Source organism: Dicentrarchus labrax, unplaced genomic scaffold, assembly GCF_905237075.1.
Source record: "Dicentrarchus labrax unplaced genomic scaffold, dlabrax2021, whole genome shotgun sequence".
Classification (NCBI taxonomy): Eukaryota; Metazoa; Chordata; class Actinopteri; family Moronidae; genus Dicentrarchus; species Dicentrarchus labrax.
In genome coordinates, this window is record NW_026136723.1 from 13,458,434 (window position 1) to 13,482,298 (window position 23,865).

Below are 23,865 nucleotides of genomic sequence, written 5' to 3' on the forward strand. Positions count from 1 at the left end.
TCCATTTAGTGGCTTCAGTTTCAATTCAAAATATAAAACAAACCTATGAATAACTTACTCAGAAAACCATGTATATACAAGTAGAAATTATGCAAAGTCTAGACTTGACTTATTTCCCTGCTGTTCATGGAGGGGTATTGCAGTTTGGCACACATATGCTACAGTGTATGATACAAAAGACTGTAGTGAACTTTGCATTATCTTTATGAAAAAATGCAATCGGACGACAGGAAAACTTTTTAAACATTTTTATTAATTAACGCAACTTACAGTCAAGCCAAAGAGTGAACTATATTAAGTGATACGTATTCACATTATGTCCTAACAGGGTTTACAGCATATCTTGTGTTCTGTAAGCATAATTGTTAACAAAAATGAGGAAATGTAAAATAGAAATCAAAGCTTACAACTTTACAACAACAAGAACAAGGAGCTTAGCAGTGGATGTGAACAAATTAAATCAGCAACATACAGACCCTCACCAGAACAGGAATGACAGCAAATTCAGTTTTGGCATGTCGTGGTTTAAATAAGGGAGAAAAGAGAGAGAGAGAAAAAAAAACAACAACTCAAAACTGAGCTCAAAATGACACAAATGAAGGGAGGTTTGAATTCACACAGCTGTGCAGGGCTGCCTTTGCCAAGAGACTTTGGTCACTTTGCTTCTCCGTCATGGCTTACAATGAAATAAAAAGCACAATGTATAAAATGAAAATGGCCAATGAGGGAAAAAAAAAACATCAAGAAAATGGAGTGTCCTGGAATCAGTTCTATGTATGAATGAACAGGGGAATATCTTATATTTTTCAAGAATCTACAGATGATTGTCTGTTTCACTTAAATGAGCAAGAAAATCAAAAAAGGTTTTGCAGTCGACTAAAACTCCAGGACAGCCCCTACATTCATAGGAGGTAGATAACATGGCAATGACACGACATGAACTCTTCAAAAAAAAAAAAAAAAATATGTGTCTGAACGGGAATCGAGCTCTCTGTCAAGTCTGTGAAATTGTAGTGCATAATTTGTTCAACTTTTAAGGCCAAATAGGAACCTCACATGTAGATCTAAGGCTATTTTAAGACAAAGGTGCAGGGGGGGAGGTGGGGGGGGTTTGGGACAGGGACACAGTAAGCAGATAACAGCCCTTTCACGACAATACCTGAGTCAACAGTCGTGTTATACCACAGAGCCTTGCAGGATGCTTGGTGCACGTCAACTCTTCGTCAACTAAACCCGATATTTTTGGCTACACAGACACAGAGAATATGCAAAAACAAAAAAAAACAAAAACAGAGCACAGAAATAGTGCTCAGTTGCGGCTACAACTGAGAAATATTCTGATGACATTTTGTGTATAAATTGCATAAATGACACATCATCATTTGGCCACAAGGTGTAACGTACTCTTTTGTTACCACAGAACTCGATCAGATTTACTGGTTGTGGCATGTGCACAGCCTGTAGTGACATTCAAACCTCCCAAAAGGGGAAAATTAAAATTTTATTGGACAATATGAAGTACACTAGAGAAAAAAAAGTCAATGCAGCATATATCAGGCTTATGAGGTACTTCATGAATATATATAGATATATCAACCTTTTTAGAAAAGCTCTTCAAAGTCATATTATTCCTTATAATTCCTATTGATAGCATAAAATACCTCGTCAGTTATTTCTTTTTACTTTCTGCCCAGCCTCAAGTGGGCAATTTCTTTTTTTGAGACTGCTTTGAAAGTGCAAAACACAAATACTGATCGTTCTATGCAGCATCTACACGCAAGGTTGCATGATAATTAAAAATGGAAATTAGTTTTTTTTTTATGTGGTGCAGCAGATTTTGTCAAAACCTTTATGTTTAAAAAGGACTCACAAACCCAATGTTGGGGCAGATGGAGAATAGAGAGATCCGACAAAAGGCACACATAAAAAGGACTACAAACACGCTGGATGTTTTCAGTTTTGACTAAAAGTTACAACAAACTGTAGTTAATTGCCACACAACCTCATATGTACCTTTCGTTGAAGTTTACAATGCTCTGATAACTTGTAAAGTATGTTCAAATGTGTATATTCCCTTTGTAATTTGTCGCAAGCAAAACTACATCTTACACCCTTTGACAAAAACGGACTTGAGTCTGGTTAATTGTAGGAGAAGTGAAAATGAACTGAGTACGAGACAGGGACTTGGACCCCGATTTTATTGCAGTACTGGGTTGACGCGGCAAAGAAATGTAGGCATTTGATCATGTGGAGTGGCTCTATCCAATATGAAACCTTAATGTTTCAACATTCTGCTAAAAATGAAACCAGAAAAAGCCGGTTCCAAATATGGAGACAAAGTATTGTCCGTCTAAAGAAAAGTCTAAAAATGTTTATTGAGTGTTGCCTTGACCGGCGTAAAGAGGACAGACTGGCGTAAAGACAAACAAATTACCAACAATCCACAGCCCACACACCAATGTTATTGCTGTACATACATCTTTCCAACAAACCATCAACGCCACAACAAATATTCCTCAGAATCACCACCATTTTACTGGAATATCAACACACTGTCATAGTGAATAGCAATTACTGTACGATGGCACGTTTGTCGATATATGATCCGGTCGTGATTAGTCTATTTCATCACATGAAGGAGTCCTAGGTTGTGCTGGGTTGTTTTAGTCACTGTTTGAAAAAAATAAAGGACTTGAATGAAACAATGAGACTCCAATTACAAAAATTTGGTCCCATAAAATGTCACCAACTAAAGCAACCAACCAGTCATACATGATTACTTGGTTTTCCATTTATTAAGGTTAAAGGAAAGAACAGTGCTCTCACACGATATTGGCTTGTATTGGTTTGGTCACAACAATTTTGGATTTTTGTTACCATTATTATAAATTAGGGCTAATATTAGCTAGCACCTGACACTGCTCTGAGGTAGTTTTTTTTTCCAAGTTGGTAAATAAAAAGCCAAGTCATTCTGAAGACTAGAAATGCTTTGAAAATACAAAAATACCCACAGGAGTCTTGCATGATTGGATGCATGTAGATCGGCTGGATGGCATTGGTTTTGTTTGGTGAAACTTGGTAACAGTTCTCCACGGCCAAGGTCAGATTTACTACAGCCCCAAAACCTAATCCAAAATGTCCACCTGAAGCCACTGCGGCTACCCTTAAACATTGTTAGCCCGAGCAGCTTGTGTCTGAAGCTCTGTGAGGCTGACCTTAAGCACAGCGGTACTTTGAGCTAAAAAGCTAAAGTCACCATGCTAACCTTTTTAGTATGACGATGCTAACATGCTAACGTAATGTGTCACCATCTTCGTTTTAGCGTGTTAAAAATATGTTGATTAGCACTTTAACACAAAGTACAGCTGAGGCTGATGGGAATCTCAATAGTTCTGCAGGTTAGCGACCAATAAAATGGCGCAGCTGCATCCCGTGGACGTGAGGCGTAGCAGTTCCTTCCTCGGGTCTGCCAGAACCCCATTTAAAATTGTACACAATAATTCAGAGTTGTAGTTAAAAACAATATTATAGGCCTAACCCTAACCACAGAGACCCTGTGGACACCACACCAGTGTCACATGGCTACAGGTAATTGGGTGGACATTGGCATGATAAAGACTAACTGTCAAGGACAAAGTGATGCTTCAGAAAGGTTTATAAAGGAATAGAAGAATGATGCTTGCTGAAGCCAGCCGAGTGCCTTGGAAATCATAAAACGGGACTTTTAAAATCTGGAAAAACAGCTGCGTATTAATACAATCACCAAAAGTAAGGAACACAAGCAACACTCAAACGAAGAACCTTAGCTTCTTTGCTTTTAAGTGGCACTGCGCTAATGAGTTAGTGAGCTGAACTCGGGGAGGATTTTAGGATTTTACAGGACAACTCTGCAAAAGACAGGAATATCAGAGAGAGGGCTTAAGCGGAAGCCAAAAAATCTAACGGCAAACGAGATCACACGCCAAAGCAACCATCATATATACACACACAGCTCTTATGATACAGCACCTCACACAAGCATGACGCCAGAGCAGAAAGGATGACGACTCTTTACACCAGTGTGAAACGTTTGCCTCCTAAAAACTACAGCAGCCAACATCTAGAGAAAGACATCTCAACTGTAGACTTGTATAACTCCTGTTAAATCACTGAAAAGATTAATGATAGCGGTGACGTGGGCGTGATCGAAATCAATGAAATATTAAAAAGAACAAAACATAATACTTTCTGCAATTATTAAAGCCTATAAATTGGAGAAAAATACACCAAAAAGAAAAAGAAAAAAGGCTGTACACAAGAAGCAAACATGAGTATAAATGTACTGGATGGATAGCCTATACAATATTACAAACCACGCAGGCTCCAAGTACATTCATTGTTATTATTTGGAGCTAGGAAAATAGGTTCTACTCTACAAGAGGTTTCTTTATATCAGCAATAGTTTCTCTACAAGAGACGGATGAGAGGAGAGATGTCCCTATACTGAGGGTAATGGTTTGGAATAAATTGGTGTATAGGTTGAAATTGGGATTTAATTTTATTCCAAGACCATTCAAAAGCAAAAAATGTAAAAGTAATACAGGCTGATCTTTACACTAGGAGGATTTTTTTTCTCAGCCTCATTCCACCCTAAATCATATACTTACAAAAGACAAAGAACTGGTATTGATAAAATAAAATTAACTGATCAATTCAATTAGCTTATGATATGCCATTTAAGTTTACAAACCAGCCATTTCTAGATCCTGCTGTGTCCACTCCAAAAGACACAGACAAACAGTTAAACTGAGGTTACATATCTGAGAAGAAAGTATCCTGTAATTTCATGAGGGTTACTACTGCAGGTGTTTTGAATACCTAAACTTAGCACCTTGGGCACTATTAAACGGTAAAGTAGCGCCACATTCATCCAGGCTGGTGTATTCATCTGTTTGTTTCACACAATCTTGATTTAGCTCATCATGATCAAGCAGATTCACGTAAAACGGAAAAGCCTCTTCTGACTCTTGATATGTATAGTCTATGGTGGTGTCCGACACATGAAGAGGCTTTACTTTAAGCATTTATTCTACGCGCGTTGCAGTCTTGAACCGGGACTGTAACCACATCAGACCTTCCTTGCACACTTCCTCCGCACACAGCACTTTGGCATCCCCCTGTCTCTACAGAAATCGTACGGTCTATAGTTAATCGGTTCTTTTCAATACCTGTCAGTTTGTTTTGCATAAAGCAACTTTCTCACACATCACTGTACAAAGGCAACCCACCCACGCAACTATGAGCCTCACTCTTTCGTTTAACATTTAAAAAGGCATGAGGATATTTCTGAAAGATGAAATGCCGAATGCTGGTTGGCTAGGTAGAATCCCTCCCGATTCTAGCAGGCGTGGCTATGTGAATGGCGAGTGCATGCATCGAGGCTCTTGGGGGGCCTGTTGGCTGCACGTCTTGTATTTTGAAATGCCACCGATGCCAACTGCTCCTTTCTAAATAAAAAAAAAAAAAAAAAAAAGAAAAAAAAGGAGGCTGCCGGTCTGCCACCTGATAAATACTCTGTAATGCTGCAACAGCTACAAAAGTCCATTCTTGTTTAGTGCAAAAACAACATTGTCAAATGTTTGAGTTTTATCTCCAGGAAAAGCAATGCCATTGTAATCTACTATTTTAAGGTGCTGGTAAAGTTAATGTAAAACACGAAGAAGCAGTAACAACAAGTACAAAGCCGCCTCCTTAAAAGCCACCTTGATGTAAACCATCATCATTTAGGACACGTGTTTACTTCCCTACTTCCCATATGTCAGGCTTTTTTTGAGGACATTTCCAAACACATACCCAACAACAGGGCTCCAAACGGACATCAGTCTCCATAAAACACAGTGGAAAAATTCATTTGCTCTGATGAAGTCACCCTCGTACTTCAAAGTATCAATGCATGATCACATACAATTAAAAATGAAATAACGTTCTGTTGTGAAATGTAACTGATTAAAAAGGCCTTGGTGAAGTGCATTCCTTAAAAAAAATCTGTTCATGTGGATTCAATTTATTCTCTTTTAATTTGCAAGTAACTTGAACAGCATTACTAACAGCACCAATAGAGCAAATTTACAATTTCTCCAAATCAAGGACACGCACTGATCATACCTGTGGGCTTTGCATTTGTTGTTATACTTCTCAGGTGTCAAAAAAAAAGAAAAGTCTGTTATTTTTACTGGTGCATAGAATAAAAAGGAAAGAAAGAAGGGAAAGCTGTGTCTGAATACAAACACACTTCAAGAATTTGGTCGTACAGCTCAACGCTCAAAACCACTACTAAAAAACAAAAAACAAACACATTCTCTCGTATCAATTTGAGTAAAATTACGAAAAAAAGCAAAAATCACACAACTACAAAGCGCGTTCACCATCGTGCACACCAAGCGTTTAAAACCCCTACTGTCAATGCAAGACTCAAACAATGCCAATTAGATAGATAGCAGGGGTAATTATACAGAAATGGCCAGCAGTGTGATGTTACCATAACACTTAAACAGGTAACAAGAGGTAGAACACACGGCCATTTCCATACAATTACACCAGTGTGACGCAATATGGCCGAGCCTCCTGCTTAGATTGAGGAACACACATCTATAGAAGTCATACCAACGTTCTGCTATCAAAAGTGCATCCAAATTTACATGTTGTGAGACCAGCACCGATAAGAACAATATTGACATCATAACAGTAAATATCAAGTACATGATTTTCAGAATGCCCCACAAACACAGTCAGTCGGATTTCTAGTTGCTTTACAGGTAATGAGTAAAAAGGGTAACACAGAGAGGTCGTCAAAGGGAGAGAAAAGATCCTCAAGGTGATGAAGCATCTTTTTAACATACAAGTAAAAAGCCTTGTTGACCAGTCCAGTGAGGAATTAAGGTGGTTTACAGTGAAAACTTCTAGCACCTAGAATCAAGATGTCCTTTTGTGCTTCCATGTCTTTTGAATATTAATCATGTAAAAGTTTGTAATCTTGTTTGGCTAAGAAAGATTGTGTGTTTACAAAGGATACACCCAATTTTCAGGCTATAAAATCTACAATGTTACAAATGACCACATAAATACTTCATCCTGTTAGAAAGGCATGAAGATGCTGATAAGCACTAAGAAACGCTACTAAATGCAACATGCTAAAAAAAATAACAATAACAAAAAAAGCCCTGATTATCTACCTCTATAAATGACCCAAATTCATGTGAGATACCCCCACTGCTAAATCTCTTGATTAAAAATGATGCATAGTTAGAAAATGACTACTCGCCTCCAATCAAGACTATGAGAACATTCGCCAGCTTAACTTGGTAGTAAAACTTAGTGGGATGTTAGGAAATGTCTAAAATTATTAGTAAGACTGTTAACAGTCTTAGAAGGCAAGAGAATATTTGCATTTAAAATCTGTATACAAATAGACAGTGTTAATTTAGACTACATGTGGGCCAGTCTTTTAAAAAAATCTCTACAACATTTTCAGCAGCCTCCACTGAAAGCTTATTCAAAATATACCTTATTACCAACATTACTATATAGTATAAAGACTCACAAAAAGTCATTTGCATAAAACCCAAGCTTTTGTGCGACGACTGCTCCCAATTCCTGGAGCAAAATGCTAGATTTGTTTGTTTTTAAGGGAATTTCAATCAGTTAAACTCTAAAATGTTGCAGCTTTCACTCCACTGTACCGAATGCCTGGATATCGAGACGCCACACAAATATCCCGCTCTGACAAAGACACTGCAGAAAACACTATCCTGCTGCTATATACATTAAAACATAGAAGGGTTAATGTGTATAAAGGAAGAAATAAACAGGTATCAAAGCCTAAATGTCTAAAACATGAGTCAGCTACATGCATATTCATTACAAAAATGATTGAAATTAAATTAGACTAAAAAACTGAAGGGGAAAAAAAAGATTTCATCAATTTCCCCTCTATGTTGATTTCTACATCATGTGTCTTTTATCAACACGGCTCAGAGTACATTAGAAAGATGTCCTTGTTGGGAACCAGTCCCACTATTTCTCGGCATGGGAATTAGGTTAATGGTGCAACTCTTTCAGTTCAGACTAACCAGAGAGGCAGAGAAGGATAAAATTGCTGTTCTTTCAATCTCTATTTGAACATTAGAAGCCCTCATCAAGAATAAACTAAGTGTTGGTTCAAGGGTTGATAACAAATCTGATGCAAAGAATCCATTAGTGAGCTGTCACCAGATTTGGCATAAAATGGTCATCAGTGTCAATCAAGGACAAATACTGAAAACCCAGCAGATGTGGGCCTAATAACTCATAGTTTTACACAGAAATGACAACAGAAAGGTGGTCTCAAATGGCACTTCTCATCACATAGTGCCCTATGTGAAAAATCACACGCAACCCTCAATATATTAAGTACTTTTGTCCTGATTGAAGTACCCATTCTGGTCAGTGCACTTTGCTTTGATTGGCTGATAAATAATGTTTGTCAGAGGAGCAAATCTTTAGGCATATAAACAGTGAACATCATCTTTTGATGAATTTGATCCTTCTCCCTACAAGCACCAAGACCCTGAAAAACGATAGAAACAGGAGGACGAGGGTGAACAGCTTCTTCTAAATTATAAATCACCCCAATGTATAATGATACTGCCCACTAGTTTAGAAATGGTTGATTTCTTCTATCAGTGTACGAACTTTTCCTTTTCCTTTCATACTTTGCAACATATTTCCCTACAACAAATACAAACACACACTAATGCACAACATGTAAGTAAAACCTCTTCCAGCTTAAACCCCAAGAAAGAGGGATTCTTTTGCATCTTACAGTCTAATAGCTGGCTTGGTTCGGGTGGGTCAGGGGCTGAAGTACAATTGTAGACATATAGGTAACTGACAGGTCTGTTAGGTAGGGAGATCACGATGTGAAACCACTGTGATGCTATCTACAGCTGACAGTGAGACAGCGAGGGGTAGTGTGTTTCATCAGTGGGGTCTCACCCACCCCAACCTGGGGTTTGTGTGCTCTCAGGCAAAGTACATGGTCCGCAGGGTGTCCTGGTGGATCTGAACGGCCTTGGCCAAGGCCTGTTGGTCACGCCCGTTACTCTGGCCTGATGTATGACTGCCCTCGGCACTGAAACGGCAACAATACAAGATTTGTAAAAACTGTCATGGACCTTTGAAATTACTGCAGCAGAAAATTGCAGCGAGTCCTTACCTGTCATGCTCTTTGTCCACCAAGTGATAGCGAGCCCGGAAAGCCACCAAATGGGCGTAGTAAGCTGGTGCTGGGATGGAAACTGACCGGGTACAGCGCACATAGGTGTGGCATAGCTGGTAGGTCAGGACCTGCAGTTCATCTGAAGAGAAGTGGTTGTCGTCCCAGAGCACGTGGTAATGAGACGGCCTGCTGGTACCCTGCAATGAATGATAATGGATGACAGGTGTTGCTTTTGTGTCCACGAGGGGAAAAATGACTTGCACCATCATCAGTCTTCTGTTATTAGCCAATCTGGCTGATGATCCATTTGTTTTTTCATGCATACTCAAAATCCATTAAATCTGGCAACACATTTGACTTCCTTTTTCAAAAAACCTCACAGGACCATTACCACTTTAACCTGTAAGTTCAATTACAGTTGATCCTAATTCAGTTCTTACCTGAATGCCAGCGTGACTGCAAAGGTAGAAGTCAAATTCTGAAGGGTGAGTGATTTTGGTGTCCACTGTGGTGCCTGCAGGAATGTTACCACTCTTCCCAACCTGCAAAAATCAACACAATAATGTTTTAGTGCGTTAGGATGGTTTTGTTATGTTTGGATTAAACAAATAACTTATTTTTGTGAGAAGTAAAGGGAATACATCGAATTTTGACCAATACACAACTTTTTTTTAAACGTAAAGTGATTATCAAGTAGGGGTTTATATGCTAGTCTCACCAAATTACTTATGATTACCTAATGTCCCTAATTTAGAGGTGATGCGCAAGAGAGCAGACCAACACCTGTAGCAGCTGGCTTGATGCCATCTGTGCATGACTATAGCTTTGGTAACACGCCAAACATCTTTACCTACTGCTGATTCACCTTTAGAAGGTGACCTCAAATAAGTATAAAAACTAGGGATGCACGGATCCACGTTTTTTCACTTCCGATACCTGAATTTGGATATCGGCCGATACCGATACTATTCCGATACCAGAGCTGTTTGCGCTTTAATATTATTATTATCATTATTGTTGATTTTATATGAGACTGAAATAAACTCCTCTCAACAGGCAAGTATGATATGTACGTATGTATGCATGTATGTCCCAAAAGGCAACTTGAGGTAAGTATAAGGTCAGAAAAGGAAGTCAGAAAAACAGGAAATCCTGTTAACAGGAAAAATCCCATTCTGAAAACAAATATGCAACTGTAAGGGTTTCAAATTTATTGTCATGTCAATATTTATTAAATTCCCAAAATGTCAAATATTTGAGTCTTATAAGTAAGTAAATATAAGAAAAGTGTGTAAACATCTTACACACACACACACACACACACACACTATCAATAATGCAGTGTGCATCTGAACACCACAAGCACTGGCTCTTGTAGCATCAACAAATCAAGGTTTTAAAATGTCAATTATCTGAAATATAAGAAAAGTGCAATAACTGTAAACATCTTGCACACACACACACACACCACACACCACACACCCACACACACACACACACACACACACACACACACACACACACGGTAATCCCTTTAGCTTCAACGTTGTCTGCCTGGAGTTTACCTTGTTTTTGGAATGACTCCACAAGTGATTCCTGACAGCTCGCCTAAAACATCCTCGTGCTGTTTCGCGTGTTGCTTTTTAAATGTTTGATTGCGTTCGTAGTGTTGTACAACGCGAGGGAGCTTCCGCGTCTCTGAATTACGGCTTTGCAAACATTGCATTTTGCTGTCTTGCTCTGCGGTGTTTCCAGTGTAAAGTATTTCCACACAGCGGACATGTTGCTAGCCAACACAATGCTGCTCCATGCTATCCTGCTAGCTGGCTGCAAACTGAATGGATTTCCTGAGCGGGGGCGTGTCTCATAACTCTGTCTCTCATTGAGCCGCGCCTCCGTTCAGGAAATCCATTCCACAGTTTGCAGCCAGCTAGCAAACTGGCCGGCAGGAATCACCTGTGGAGTCATTTCAGCAGACAACGTTAAAGCGCACACATGGCTCATGGATGTCGGAAATCTGCGCAGGTTGGATCGGGAAATTCCGATATGAGAATTACGCTCGTATCGGTCCCGATACCGATACTGGATCGGATCGGCCCCATCCCTAATGAAAACATTTTGGTCTGTAACAAAAAACTGACCAAATTTCCCACCCCTACTGAAGACAGAATACTGACCCTCTCGTTTCTGTCCATACAGAAGAGTCTTGTGTGGTGTCTCTTCTGCACCACCACAAAGGTGATACCAGGCTGGTAGTCCTTCTCTAGTTTTATGCAGGCCTCACGGATCGCCAGCAGCTCATGCTGAAGGACCTGCATGCATTCAAGTCAGAAGATATTACAGATTAACAGGTGAAATGTTTTTGACAAAAATAAAATCAGCTAAATTCAACATGTACAAAATGTACACTGCCACAAACACAAATTTATTTCACAGATTATTATGCATCATCACCTGGTTGAATTGGCCCTCAGAGATACCATCGCGGTAGTAGATGATTCTGGTGGGCTTGAAGCGGGTGGACTTGTAGAACTGGATGAGCAGCTCCCTCACCATGGTGGCCAGGTCCTGAATGATGTCCTGACGGTGCTGCTGCACCCGAACTGTGGCACAGTATCTGCTGGGATGGGCATCCATACTACCAACAACCTGAAAAGCATTGAGTACCAAATTAGAAGATCAACTTTTTAATGACATATAATGCAACATTAAAAGTGAAAGAGTGGACAAAAAAAATATAAGAGCTTTTTATCGGTCTTGTCTTTTCACGTCTTGTGTTCCTTTTTTACATCTTTTCCAGCAGACAGCGGCAACATTAAAGTTTCTCCAAGTCTCAGTAACTTTGTTGCAGCTTTGTACTAAGTAGGTAGCATATAGTGGCTTTTTTGGAGGAAATAGTTGCCAACAAGGGTTTTTGGGAGCAGCTGAGAGTCAGCCATAGAATAGATGTACCAACCATAAAACCAAAACAATGAGTTGAAAGAAGCTTAAGAGGGGCACAGATGGTTGGTCATTCTGGAACGTACATTACACCCCATTTAAGTATTTTGTGTAGGGTAGATGTTCATGTTGTGTGGTGTAACGTTACTTACAGCAGCGATGGAAGGCTTTTTTCCATCCCCTGCAGGTGGATGAGTCACATCTGCACCAAGAAATATCACTGGCTGCTGGAACACTAACGGCCTGGAGTGCAGACACAGGTGAAATTCAGCACAAAAAAATGCCATTTGCAGTTTTGGATAACAGTTGATGGGGGTCACATTTCAAAGATATTAATTTCATTATCAGTATCTTCACTAACCTGCCCTGCGGTAGGAGAATGTTATTGACACCGCCCAGCTTCACATTGATCTTCAGACAGAGGTTGGAGAGGGTCTGAGGTGTTGTCTTTTGAACATTCTTTACCTGCACACACTGCGTGGCCATGCCAAGTACTGTGTCCCCCACACGTTTCACCTCAGCTACAATACACATCAGGACAATAAGGAAATATAAATTAGTTAAACACGATCCCGTACGGTACTGATGCTTTGGACATGTACACAGATACACTGACCAACTGCAGCTATTGGGAATTGGAGGCATGGTTTGGTCCACCACACTGGCAACCAAAGGTGTACTTTAAAAGACACTCTAAAGCGGAGTTACTCTTTTAATTTGGTTATGTACGAGTGGGATGGGGTTACTGATGTTGAAATGACAGAGTGAGTTGGGAAGCAAATGGGAGATTGGCTGGGAAGGACCACAGACAGAATGTAGCTTTATTTGGCTCGTACTTCCTTGTGGTCATTTCCTAAAGCAGAAATAGAAGCAGTAAAATTTGCTCAACAGGCAGTGAAGCAGCAGCCCAACTGCACGCTCTCTAATCACTAGGGATGTCCCGATCAAGGTTTTTTAGCCCAATCCAAGTCATTTATATCCAATAGTTGTATTTTTTAAGATCATAAAGTGCATATTGCACCTGTATACGCTTGACAAATAAATAGCTTTCCATTGCATTAAGAAACAAAATGCCTGTATCGAAGCTGTTCCTTAATGTTTTTTTTGTTTTTGTTGTTGTTTTAACACAATGAAGGATAAAATAAAAAAAACCCTCTGTAATCTTTTTGCCTTTTTGCTGTCTGGAGGTTCTCTCTCCAGGGTAACTGACAGGTCTTTTAGGTAGGGAGATCATGCTGTGAAACCACAGCCCTGCCCACGATGAAACTCTGCAGCGGGCAGGGCTGCATGTGTACACACACACACACACACACACACACAGACACAGACACAGACACACACACACACAGCTCAGAGTGGAGAAAAGAAACGGTGAGAGTTGACGATGGCTGCACCGTATGTGGCAGCTGACATAAAACAAAAGATTGGATCAATAAAGCTCAACAAAGCTGATACTAATCATTGAGATCGGATCGGGAAATTCCTACTTGTCACAAATCCTCACTGATTTGGAGACATGTTAGTTTTAAGCAATGCCTTGCCACGGCAAGACATTTAACGTTTAACATGTCAATCAGCATGACACTTTTGTTTTAACAACAAAAACTTGTCCAACCTAATTGCATGCTGTTGTGTCATTATTTAGTCAAATTTTTGTCTTTAAGTAGACACACTGATTTCATGCGGAGGAAGGTCGATCTAATGTCCCAAAATAGATCAATATAAATCATGTTCCTCATTAAATGACACAAAAACAAGGTACTGTATGAGTGGATCCCTCACCGTAGACAGGCGTCTTCCCTGGTAGGATGACGACCACCAGCTGGAGGCCCTGGTAGGTGTACTTGAGGTGCCGGAACATGGGCTCCACGCTGTCTGCTCCCTGGGCGTACTTACAGAAGCAAGGCTGACCCTGGATGGGCATCCCTGCATCCCTAGAGATCTTCCTCAGCTGATCTGTGAATGCTCTGAGACAAAAGAGGAACTTGTTTACTCTTCGGTTGCAAAAGAAAGTAATGGCTGAGAGGCAAACATCAAAGCAAAATTAAGTCCAGCAGTAAAAAGCAAAACTTATGTAGAACAACAACTATTGCCCCGAGTTACCTTGTTTATCTTGACATGAGTGTTTAAAAGTAAATTATAAATTCAACTACTTCTTCTTTTAACTATATAATACTGTAAACGGAAAATTAAGAAAATTATGTTTATGCTGAACCACAATTTATCTAAAAAGAAAATCTTGAAAGCCAGTTACAATGCAACTTTTGAAGGCATACTATTCAGGATTTGTTAGTTGCTGTTTGTAAATGCACCATTTTGGCCCATCTTCCTAGCTCAAGTGAGCTAGAGAGAATATCTTTGATTGAGCTACATAGAGAATGAATGAAGAGACGGATGAAAATTAGCGAGGACGTGAGAAAGTGGCTGCTTCCCTGCAGGAAGGTGCCACATTTGTTTGTTTGTTTAATTGTATTTTTTTTCTAAATATCTGGGCTAAGAGTGACAGGAAAGAGGGGAGAAAGAGGGGATAATATGCAACAAAGGGCCACAGGTCACTGCAGCAAGGACTCAGCCTTTGTACACTGGGTGCCAGCTCTACCAGGTGAGTTTTTATGAATGCAGCTGATGCGCAGCTTCATCCAGTCTGCCCTCAATCAAACAGGCAGACACAGAGACCTGCAGCCTGTTATGCATCCATGACACAGACAGAGAGCAGAGGAGAGAGACAGACTTTTTATAGAGTCCTGACCTTAACCTGGACGCTGTCCAAAGGTTAACGCCTAGAAACATCCTGCACACAACAAAATAAGAAATCACAGCCAAAAAAAAGGCAGTCTCTGCAGATACAGAATTTGTTTGTGAAAATCCTGCATAGTATGTCTTTAAGTCTCGCAAGTGTAAGACTTCGCATCAAACAATGACACAAATGAAAATGACAAAAACCTAAGAAAGGCAATGCAAATGAATAGCACAGCTGTAAATACTCAAAGTGCACTCCTACGCCCCTGTAGAGCTAAAATACCTCAGTCCTCAGGGGGGCAATACTGCGAAACACTCGGGAAACTGGGCTGTCACGGCAGTTGTGAAAGACCCAACAGAGGCACAAATCAAATAAGACAGCTTTGTGCCATCTGTCTGACATTTGAAACTCCAGCTCACATCTCAGTGTATCCTTGTGTTTGTTTACTTATATGGAGTGTATTTCAGGCTTTAAGGCCAGGACACACCAACCTGACAGCCGACCGCCGGCAGAAAAGCATTCAGTCAAAAAAGTGCCTCCAAACACACCAAACCGACGCCGACTGGAGTGTACATTCTGCGCGTGCACAAGGCGTAATACGTCCCCATAAAAAAAATACGATGGCTAATAAGAACAAGATACTGGTGTTGGCGTAGTATGTTTACCATCGTCACTTCCAGTTTTCTCGTGCACTCACTGATTCGCTAGTCAAGGGCTAGCACTCCACCAATCAGATTGGTCATTGAGGCCGATGGCCACTGGTTGACATGTCGAATCGACCAAAATGAACGTCGACTGACGATGGCACGGGACACACCGAACCGACTCGAGTCACCGACCTAGCCCGACTGTCCGACGGCCGATAATCGGGTTGGTGTGTCCTGGCCTTTATGATATGCTCACAACTTTTCACCACCAACCCCTTAACCAAGGGCTGCCTACCATCAAACAACCGGCACATGTTCATAATGACATGAAATACGTATATGCTGGAGCACTTCACTTACTTGAGCAGGAGTTCAGTGCACTGCCTCTGTGGCGCAAAACAGGCGATGGCCCACACCTTGATCTCAATGCCAGTGTGGAACTGCTTGTTCCTCATGTCCCAAACTCCCTGAATTGGTGTGGCTATTGCTTTGTTCTGCAAATTGCAATGAAAACAGACCTATTAGTTGCAGTGACTGTACACAAGATGAAGTTATTCCAATAAATCTCAATACCAATAACTGAATAGTGTTGCTACATGCATGAAAAGTACTTTGCAAACATTAAAATAACTGGTGATCAACATACCCTGCCTCCGTATAGAATGGAAGGTGCCTGTAGAACACGGCCATTCACTTCTGTCATCTCATCCCTCACCATCACTCCAAATTCACGAACATAGGGGTCAGTATTGAAGTTGGCACTCCTCATCTGAAAAATTAAACAAAAAACACAGCAGTTGGATTAGATGCTAATATTTCATTTAAGTTAAGATTTCCTTTGTTTAAATGTTTCTTCAAATGTATACATGATATTAGACAAATGTAACAACCAGCCAATTATAACAAACACCATGAATTCTCTATCCCAGTAGCCAATCAGCAAACACCACAAAGCCTGTGCTTGGGTGTCAAACTGAAAACTTTTTCTTATCTCATCTAAACAGTCAACTTAAGCCAAGTCAAGAAACAGGCCATGGAGCCACCACAATTTCTGTTAAAGTCTCCTTTCTTCTGCTGCTACCCTGTTTTTTTTTTTTTAAATCCAGAGTCCTGAGTGATTATTGGACCGTATGCTACTGTGACACGACTGTCAACAACTGGTTGGTAAGACCATTTGTTGGCAGGAGTGGCTGGCATGTGTGCATGTTCCAAAGTTCTCTGCTGTCGGGAGTCATGTTTCAGGGGCCGGCTACAATCATTGATGTTACAGGCTGCTGTTTTTTTTTTTTTTTTTTTTGTAGTTTCTAGCTTTGGCCTGATTGGGGCAGTGAGCTCTTGAGTTCACCATCTTGACCTGGTTTGCTACTGGCCTCAGACGGGACAAGAATTACTGGTGAATCCTGGAATGTAGCAGTTTGGCAGGAACATTGTAAACCATTTTACTACCGTCTCACGTTATTGCAGAAATAGTGTCAAAACAACTGATTTGCATTCAGTTATTATTTATCTTACAATGACTTACCAATTTACTAATCTCGTCCTGACGGTCTGGTGCCGATCGGGCAGTGGCACGGATCATAGTGGAGGTCTGATTGTCCGTCAGCTTTTTGATGCAGCGCTGCCCTGCCACTATGTTACACACCTGGAGCAGACACACAAGAAACAAAAACCGGTTCAGAGGACAATCAATAGTGAATCGGGTAACTTTTCAAAAGCAAATGAGTACGCAGGGTTGGTGATACTTACCTCTAGAGGGAGGTAGGTGTGCTTCTGCTCCTGTCCCACCTGTAGACAAGGGAGGTGGGGGTATCTCAGGATGAGCTTGTACTTGTCTTTGAAGTACTGTGCTACTGTGCATTCAATAGTTTGGCCATTCTCCTGCTGCAGGGGGAACCTGAGGGAAGCACACACCAGAAAAGTAAGAGGAAGAAAAATACAGTCTTGTCAGATTTCACACAATCTGCAATGATAATTTTTATGTAACAACTCTTTTTTTTAAATTGTTGCTGGACTGCAGATGATGTGCATCAGCAACAATGCAACTAACAATGATAGAACATGAACAAAGATGAGATAACAGAGGGTTCTTACGTTTGGTGGCTGGCTGGTCTTCTGGTCACATTGCACACTCTGTACTTCCTCTTCATCTGCCCACAGTGAGTGATCTCCACCTTCAGGCCTGGATGGAGGAATTACAATAAAAAGGATAACAGAATTTAAAATATACCCAGAAACATGACTAAAAAATGAATCAAGTATAAAAATGTTATTATAAATAGGTAGTAACTGAATCAAATCTTTACATTCCCATCCTTATTAAAAATAAATTTCCAAAGACATAATTCAAAATAAAAACATGTCTCATTGACAAATTAAAACTTCAATGGCCTCTACTAAGTGAGCTTTACTTACCTTTGATTTCCTTTGTAAATTTCACTCGTTGAGAGTCTGTTAAGGGCTTCTGTTGTTCTTCAATGCTTTTGAAATCCAAGACCTCACACATGAACTCAATTACAGGCTGGGCTTTGTAGAATGCGGTGGCCGAAACTGCAAACAAAACAACCACACAGATGAGATTCACAGAAACAACTTTACTTCATACAACTTGTGCACAATCAGTGGGAAAATTACCATCGATGTTGAGCATCATCTTCCAAAGGGAAGGCCTGACAGACTGGTGGAAGCCAAACCACACTTCTCTGCCACCTCCAAGTGGGTTAGAACATCCCTCTGAAGGAGTGAAGAAAGAGCGGCCCACTGGGGTATACCTGTAACAGGACAGTCACTCATGAAAACCGGATTAACATGTTTCTGAGAAACAGAAGCTATTTAAAGAACTGGTTAAAAGAAAGACGCTTAATAAAGAAAATGAAATAAAAAGAGATCTGTGATATAGGGAATGTAAAGATGCTCTGGATGATTACAGAATCAGAAGGGCCCTTTTGACAGTTCCACCTTACAGAGTATTCAGCATGACAAATTGCCTATTTTATATAAGTTTCAAGTTGCTACAAGCTGACTGTCACACCTTATTAAAACAAATGCAACCCAATCGCTGCCTGGAATAAAAAAAAACAAAACAGGTTGCACAACACTTTTCTATCATGCTATTTTTATTCCTTTCAACTGGACAATTACTCATATTGTGTGACCAGATGTGCTAGAAACCATAACCTTTAAAGAAAATATAACAACCTATACATGAATTAATGTTCCAAAAAAAAAACCCACCTCATAGAGGGCAAGTGTCTCATGACCACATCCAAGGCTTGGACGGTCTCAAAGGGGACGCTGGGTAACCGTCCTGCTAGTGCCTCGTGCAGAGCTTGCAGGCTAACGCAAGACACCCACTTGATGGATACTTTGAAGCTGCGGTCTTTGCCTTCACCAGGAATGGTTACTTCAAGCTCCACCTGTGTGGTAGATGGGCAACACAAGAAAAAGACAGGCAATTGTTGTGATAGTTTTGACATTTTTAAAAAAATATTTAGACAATTTCTCCACAAAGGGAGATTTTATTGTTGCAGGTTGTTCTGAAAAAATACATACTTTGTCTCTGCCTATGGGCAAGGGCATGGCAGTGTAGAGATTCTTCCTCCCGTCATACACTGGCTTTCGATCCCCAAAGATTTGTGTTTTAAAGTGCTGGACCATGTGCTCCACGATTTCACTGAGAACCAAATGAAACCAATTACCATAACGCCCTGGACATTACAACAGCTGATCTACCACGTGCCATGGGGTGCTGATGGAGTATACACATGCACATACCGATTGACCCTCCTGGGGCATTTCTCAGGCTTGATGTCGATGTCGTAATGGTAGACCTCCAGTTTGGGGATTTCCATCTCGAAGAAGTTGGCCTGGAGCTTGATTGTCCTGCCCATGGTGCCGAAGTCCGGCCGCGATGGTGGCTTGAACACATATTCTGGCACTGGGGAAGATGGGGGTTCTAAAACAAGTGGGTCAAATGAAGGAAAGTAACAAGGGCATTATTAGATCAGAATACACAAACATTAGAAATTTCCCATGATCTTAAGTCCTGATAAGCATTTTTCACTAGATAGATAAAATGCACATTCACATATATAACTGGACGGTGTGTGTTTCTCAACTGATCATAATTAAACATTTCTGATGTTAACACAAGACATCAGAAAACATTAAAAGAATACATCTAAATTTAGAGATGTAGAAAATCTTCTTTTTAACGGTTACTGTTAGCAAAAATGATCTAGGACATGTCTTATGTGACGCGTCTCAACAAGTTCGGCACAACCTGTTCTGCCATGTCAATTAGTCGGCCACCTACATGTGGTAGGTCATCATAATTATTGATGATGAGCCAAATTTAGACATGATCTATTGAACACGTGCCATTTTGGTTTACCACAAGCTATAATGTTGTTTATAAAAGGCAATCGTCATCACAGATTTTATTGGCAGAATACACACACATATATGGAGGATTTCCTTTTTCTTAAATCTGAGATGAGACATGAGCACACAGTTACAGAGTCATGTTTCCTTTTACATCTGCAGCACCTAGCTCTCATAGTCGTTCACACAGGAAATATTAAGATGCAACGAGTCAAGTCATCATCCAACGCCAACACTTGGTTCACTGATTGTTTTGGCTTCCAGCTGACATACTCACTTGTTTCGTTGAATATATATATATTTCAAATTAATATCTTCCAATAAGTATTGAGCTTGTGTGTTGGCTGGCGTTGACAGGGTAGTAAAACTCAAACTGTCAGCTATTGATAAGCTATTTGAGTATTTGGCCCAACCAATCTGTTATTCTTGTACCCTGAAAGATTTTTTTAAGGTGTCCTCCCTTCTTTGTATTATCCTGGAGAAGATGCACCAAGCTTTAATCATTGGTGGGCATATGGAACCAAGACGCCCCATATCTGCTACTTCAGATATTACAGTGAGACTGTCAGAGCACACCTCCATTCCCCTCAGTGCCTTATCTTTGTGCGACAGCTCTGTTAATTCAAACAGAATAACACCCATAAAACCTAGCAATATATGGTGGGTACCGTTGAATAACCTTTGGTGTGTAAAAGCGCACTGCCATTCAGCACAAAATGAGGTGCATTTAGAGGAAATTGACTATCTAGAATGACATCGTCTAACGCCAAATCATCTGTGTCCTATTTCCTGGACAATTTCATTATTCAGTCAGAAGGTTAAATCGTACTTCAGATGAGTACATACTGTGATGCTTGAACGCCTTGAAGGATGTAAAAAAAAAAAAAGCATAATTTTGTGATTTACACTGGTCCAATGCTGGGACCAGTTTAAGGCTTTAAAGGCCAAATACGTGAAAATCTTACCAGAGCTTGCTGACCCAGAGGAACGGGGTCCCTCAAGCATCTCAGAAGCTACATAGGACAAAAATGACGTGTTATGAATGCTCAACAGTCCATTTGATCTGACACACATACCGATAGTGGTGAAAATGCACATGTGAGTCAATTAACACAGGATAGATAAATCGAGGTTTACTGCTTAACAGGTTAACAAGTGGCAAGAGGAGGCTAAGTACAGAGTGCTTCTCATCTTTACGTGTATATTTCCATTGCAAACACAGACTTCAGAACGTCTTGCTCCCTTATCGCTTCCACAACGCCATCGTCCACAATCAAGGACAACTTTTTCAAAACTCTTATCAATGTGCACACAGAAGCTGGCAATCTATCTCTGCTGAAGCCACCCAGTCTCCTGGAAATGGCCTAATGCTACAGTCAATATATATTTTACTAGTACAAATACACAGAGATGTCTCCTGCAACACAGAAACCAAACCCCTTAAACATTTACTACATTTTTAGAGAAATACAATACAGCTGTGCTGTTGTTTGTCTGTTGTTCAGGAAAGAAAAAGCTACTGACAGAGAGAAAACCACATATGAACAACAAACGCTACAATATCCTAACATAATTACTCCACTTGCCAAATGAGTCAACTGTTATACAGAAACTGCTTCAGTCAAACTTCATATTATCGCTTGAACTTTAAAACAGTTAATGTCTTTAGGTCCATGTTACATTGACAGGGCGATCAGATGGCGTCGGGGAATCTATTTTGTGGACCAGAACGATGTAACATAAGAACTTTAAAGTTGGTCCCTGCTAGCTAACCCAACCAAAGCCAAGCTGGGTGATGATGAGATTAGATAGCATGGTCGGCCGCTAAATATTGCTCTAACTCTGTACTTGGTGTTCATCTGCGAAGCCCTCAAAACAATGATCTGTGTTTATAATTGCGTTATGTATTACGAAAACATACGTCAATCGATCCCGTTTGGTTAAATTACATTGGGAGGCTAACTAACAACAAGTTCGGGAACGAGTTAGCGTTGAAGCTAACTTGGCTAACAGCAGCTTCTTGTTGTTGCACGCTAGCTAAGCTTGCCCCTACTACTAATGCCTCCACTTAAGACTGGGACGACATGTTCCTGGTCAAAGGATTTGTTGAGTTTTATAATAACTAGCTACACGAAACAGGAATCGAGTCTACGTTTCAGCAATGGCTCGATGCAACGGTGCAACAACAACAGAAAAAACAAAACCGCTGCAACTACTGTGTTCATTTTTGCTAGCTGCATCACTTAGCCGATGCTAACGTTAGCAGCACCACTTACCTCCAGCAGAGGAATACATTTTGTCGACTTTTTTAAGCGTGTGTCGTGGACGTACAGATACTCCACTTATTTTGGCCAAATTCCACCCAAACTCATACGTGGTCGAAAAGTATTTTTATCTACAAGAGCGATAGATGAAGCCCAGTTAGGAAATTAAGATATTTAGTTAGCCAAGTGGTAAATATTCGGAGTGTCTCATCCTCGGCACGGCCCCATCCCCCCAACACACAAAACGGGAGCCGAGAGAAAAGATAGCACGGAAAAGACCCATGCAGGGCAAGAGGGTTCCCTCCCGTATACTTCCGTCTTTGCTCGCTTCCCGTTAAGCAGCCAAAACCTTTATATTTCTTAATTTTTCTTATATTTTTATTTCACAAAAGACGTCTGTCTAGCTCACGAACGCAGTAGTGTTAACTGTTAAATGGCTAATATTCGTATTTACTGAACCATGACACTTCCGTGAAAGACAAAGAAGCAGCAGATACAATGCGTGTTGTTTCTTGTATACATTATTAACATTTTAGAAAACTAAATGTTCTGACACACTCGAGCTATTAACCTGCTAACCAGCGGTCCAAGTTTAGACTTTTGCACACGCGTGAAACGTTGAGATTTCGTATCTAAGGACCAACGGTGTACGTCGCTGTGAGTAGGAGGATAACTATCTTGTGTGATTGGACTCTTCAGTGATGTCAGACGCACGCTGCGCGCTCTCAGCCTTGACCCGAATTCAAATCGATTAACCAAAGCAACGGTACTTTTCTTAATTAAAAAACAATAATAATGTCCCTAAACCATGTGGCTAAAAATATTGGTTTAAAAAAATATGAACCACAAACTGAGTTAACTTAACTTTGTCAAGTAAGACAACACAGGAAGAAATTTGTGGCTTCGGTGAGGGGGGTGTATTTCCGGGGTACCAAAGTCAGGTAAGCTAATATGAAAATAAAACAACAATCTACCAACATTTAGACCTATTTGTTTGTTATTTATATGGGAAAAGCATAACAATGTGTACAGAATGTTCAACAAGGCAGAGTAGTTTGGTGAGATTACTTAAGTTAAAGCGGTAGAAAACACTGAAACCCAGACCATACACACACATATATATATATATATATATATATATATATATATATATATATATATATATATATATATATATATATATATATATATATTTAATTCTATCTAGTCCAGCATGGGGCTGTAAGATATTAACTAAGTTTCAGATAGAAAATGTATTTTTAAAGAAATCCAAGAAATATTGATCATCATCACTATTATAGTAGTAGTATATAGACTGGACAATAAAAGCATCAGGCTTGTTGTAACCTGAAGGTTGTCTGTGATAATGGGTTCACTGTATCCTGTGTATAATAATATGGTACTGGGTACAATGTGATACGAAATACAGTGCATCCAATGTATGATAATAAATGATACTTGGTATAATGTAGATCTAAATACAATGTATCCAGTATTTTTATTTCCACACACCTGTTGCCCTAAAGCGTTTTTGATCATTTGCTTTGTTCATTTATTTTGTATTTTAAAACGTTTTTTTCATTTAGTGGCCCAACACTCGTTTTAAAGATCATATTGATCATCCTTTTTTTTTTTTTAAATCCAAATATTTCTTTGTGG

The 23,865-nt window shown here is 40.0% G+C and overlaps 1 protein-coding gene across 1 annotated transcript; it reads right to left on the reverse strand.

Annotated features, from left to right (window-relative positions):
* Window positions 1–233: 233 nt before the first annotated feature.
* ago2 (argonaute RISC catalytic component 2) lies at window positions 234–22,671 on the reverse strand. The gene is made up of 20 exons (XM_051389472.1): window positions 22,219–22,671; window positions 20,908–20,955; window positions 19,334–19,514; window positions 19,112–19,232; window positions 18,794–18,975; window positions 18,194–18,330; window positions 17,975–18,109; window positions 17,654–17,741; window positions 17,309–17,456; window positions 17,085–17,204; window positions 16,209–16,331; window positions 15,923–16,056; window positions 13,958–14,142; window positions 12,537–12,696; window positions 12,328–12,418; window positions 11,690–11,884; window positions 11,413–11,547; window positions 9,676–9,777; window positions 9,233–9,432; window positions 234–9,148 (listed from the first exon to the last, which is right to left on the reverse strand). Exons 1-20 carry the CDS (start codon window positions 22,235–22,237, stop codon window positions 9,040–9,042), a joined length of 2,613 nt encoding a protein of 870 aa, XP_051245432.1. The 5' UTR covers window positions 22,238–22,671; the 3' UTR covers window positions 234–9,039.
* Window positions 22,672–23,865: the final 1,194 nt, after the last annotated feature.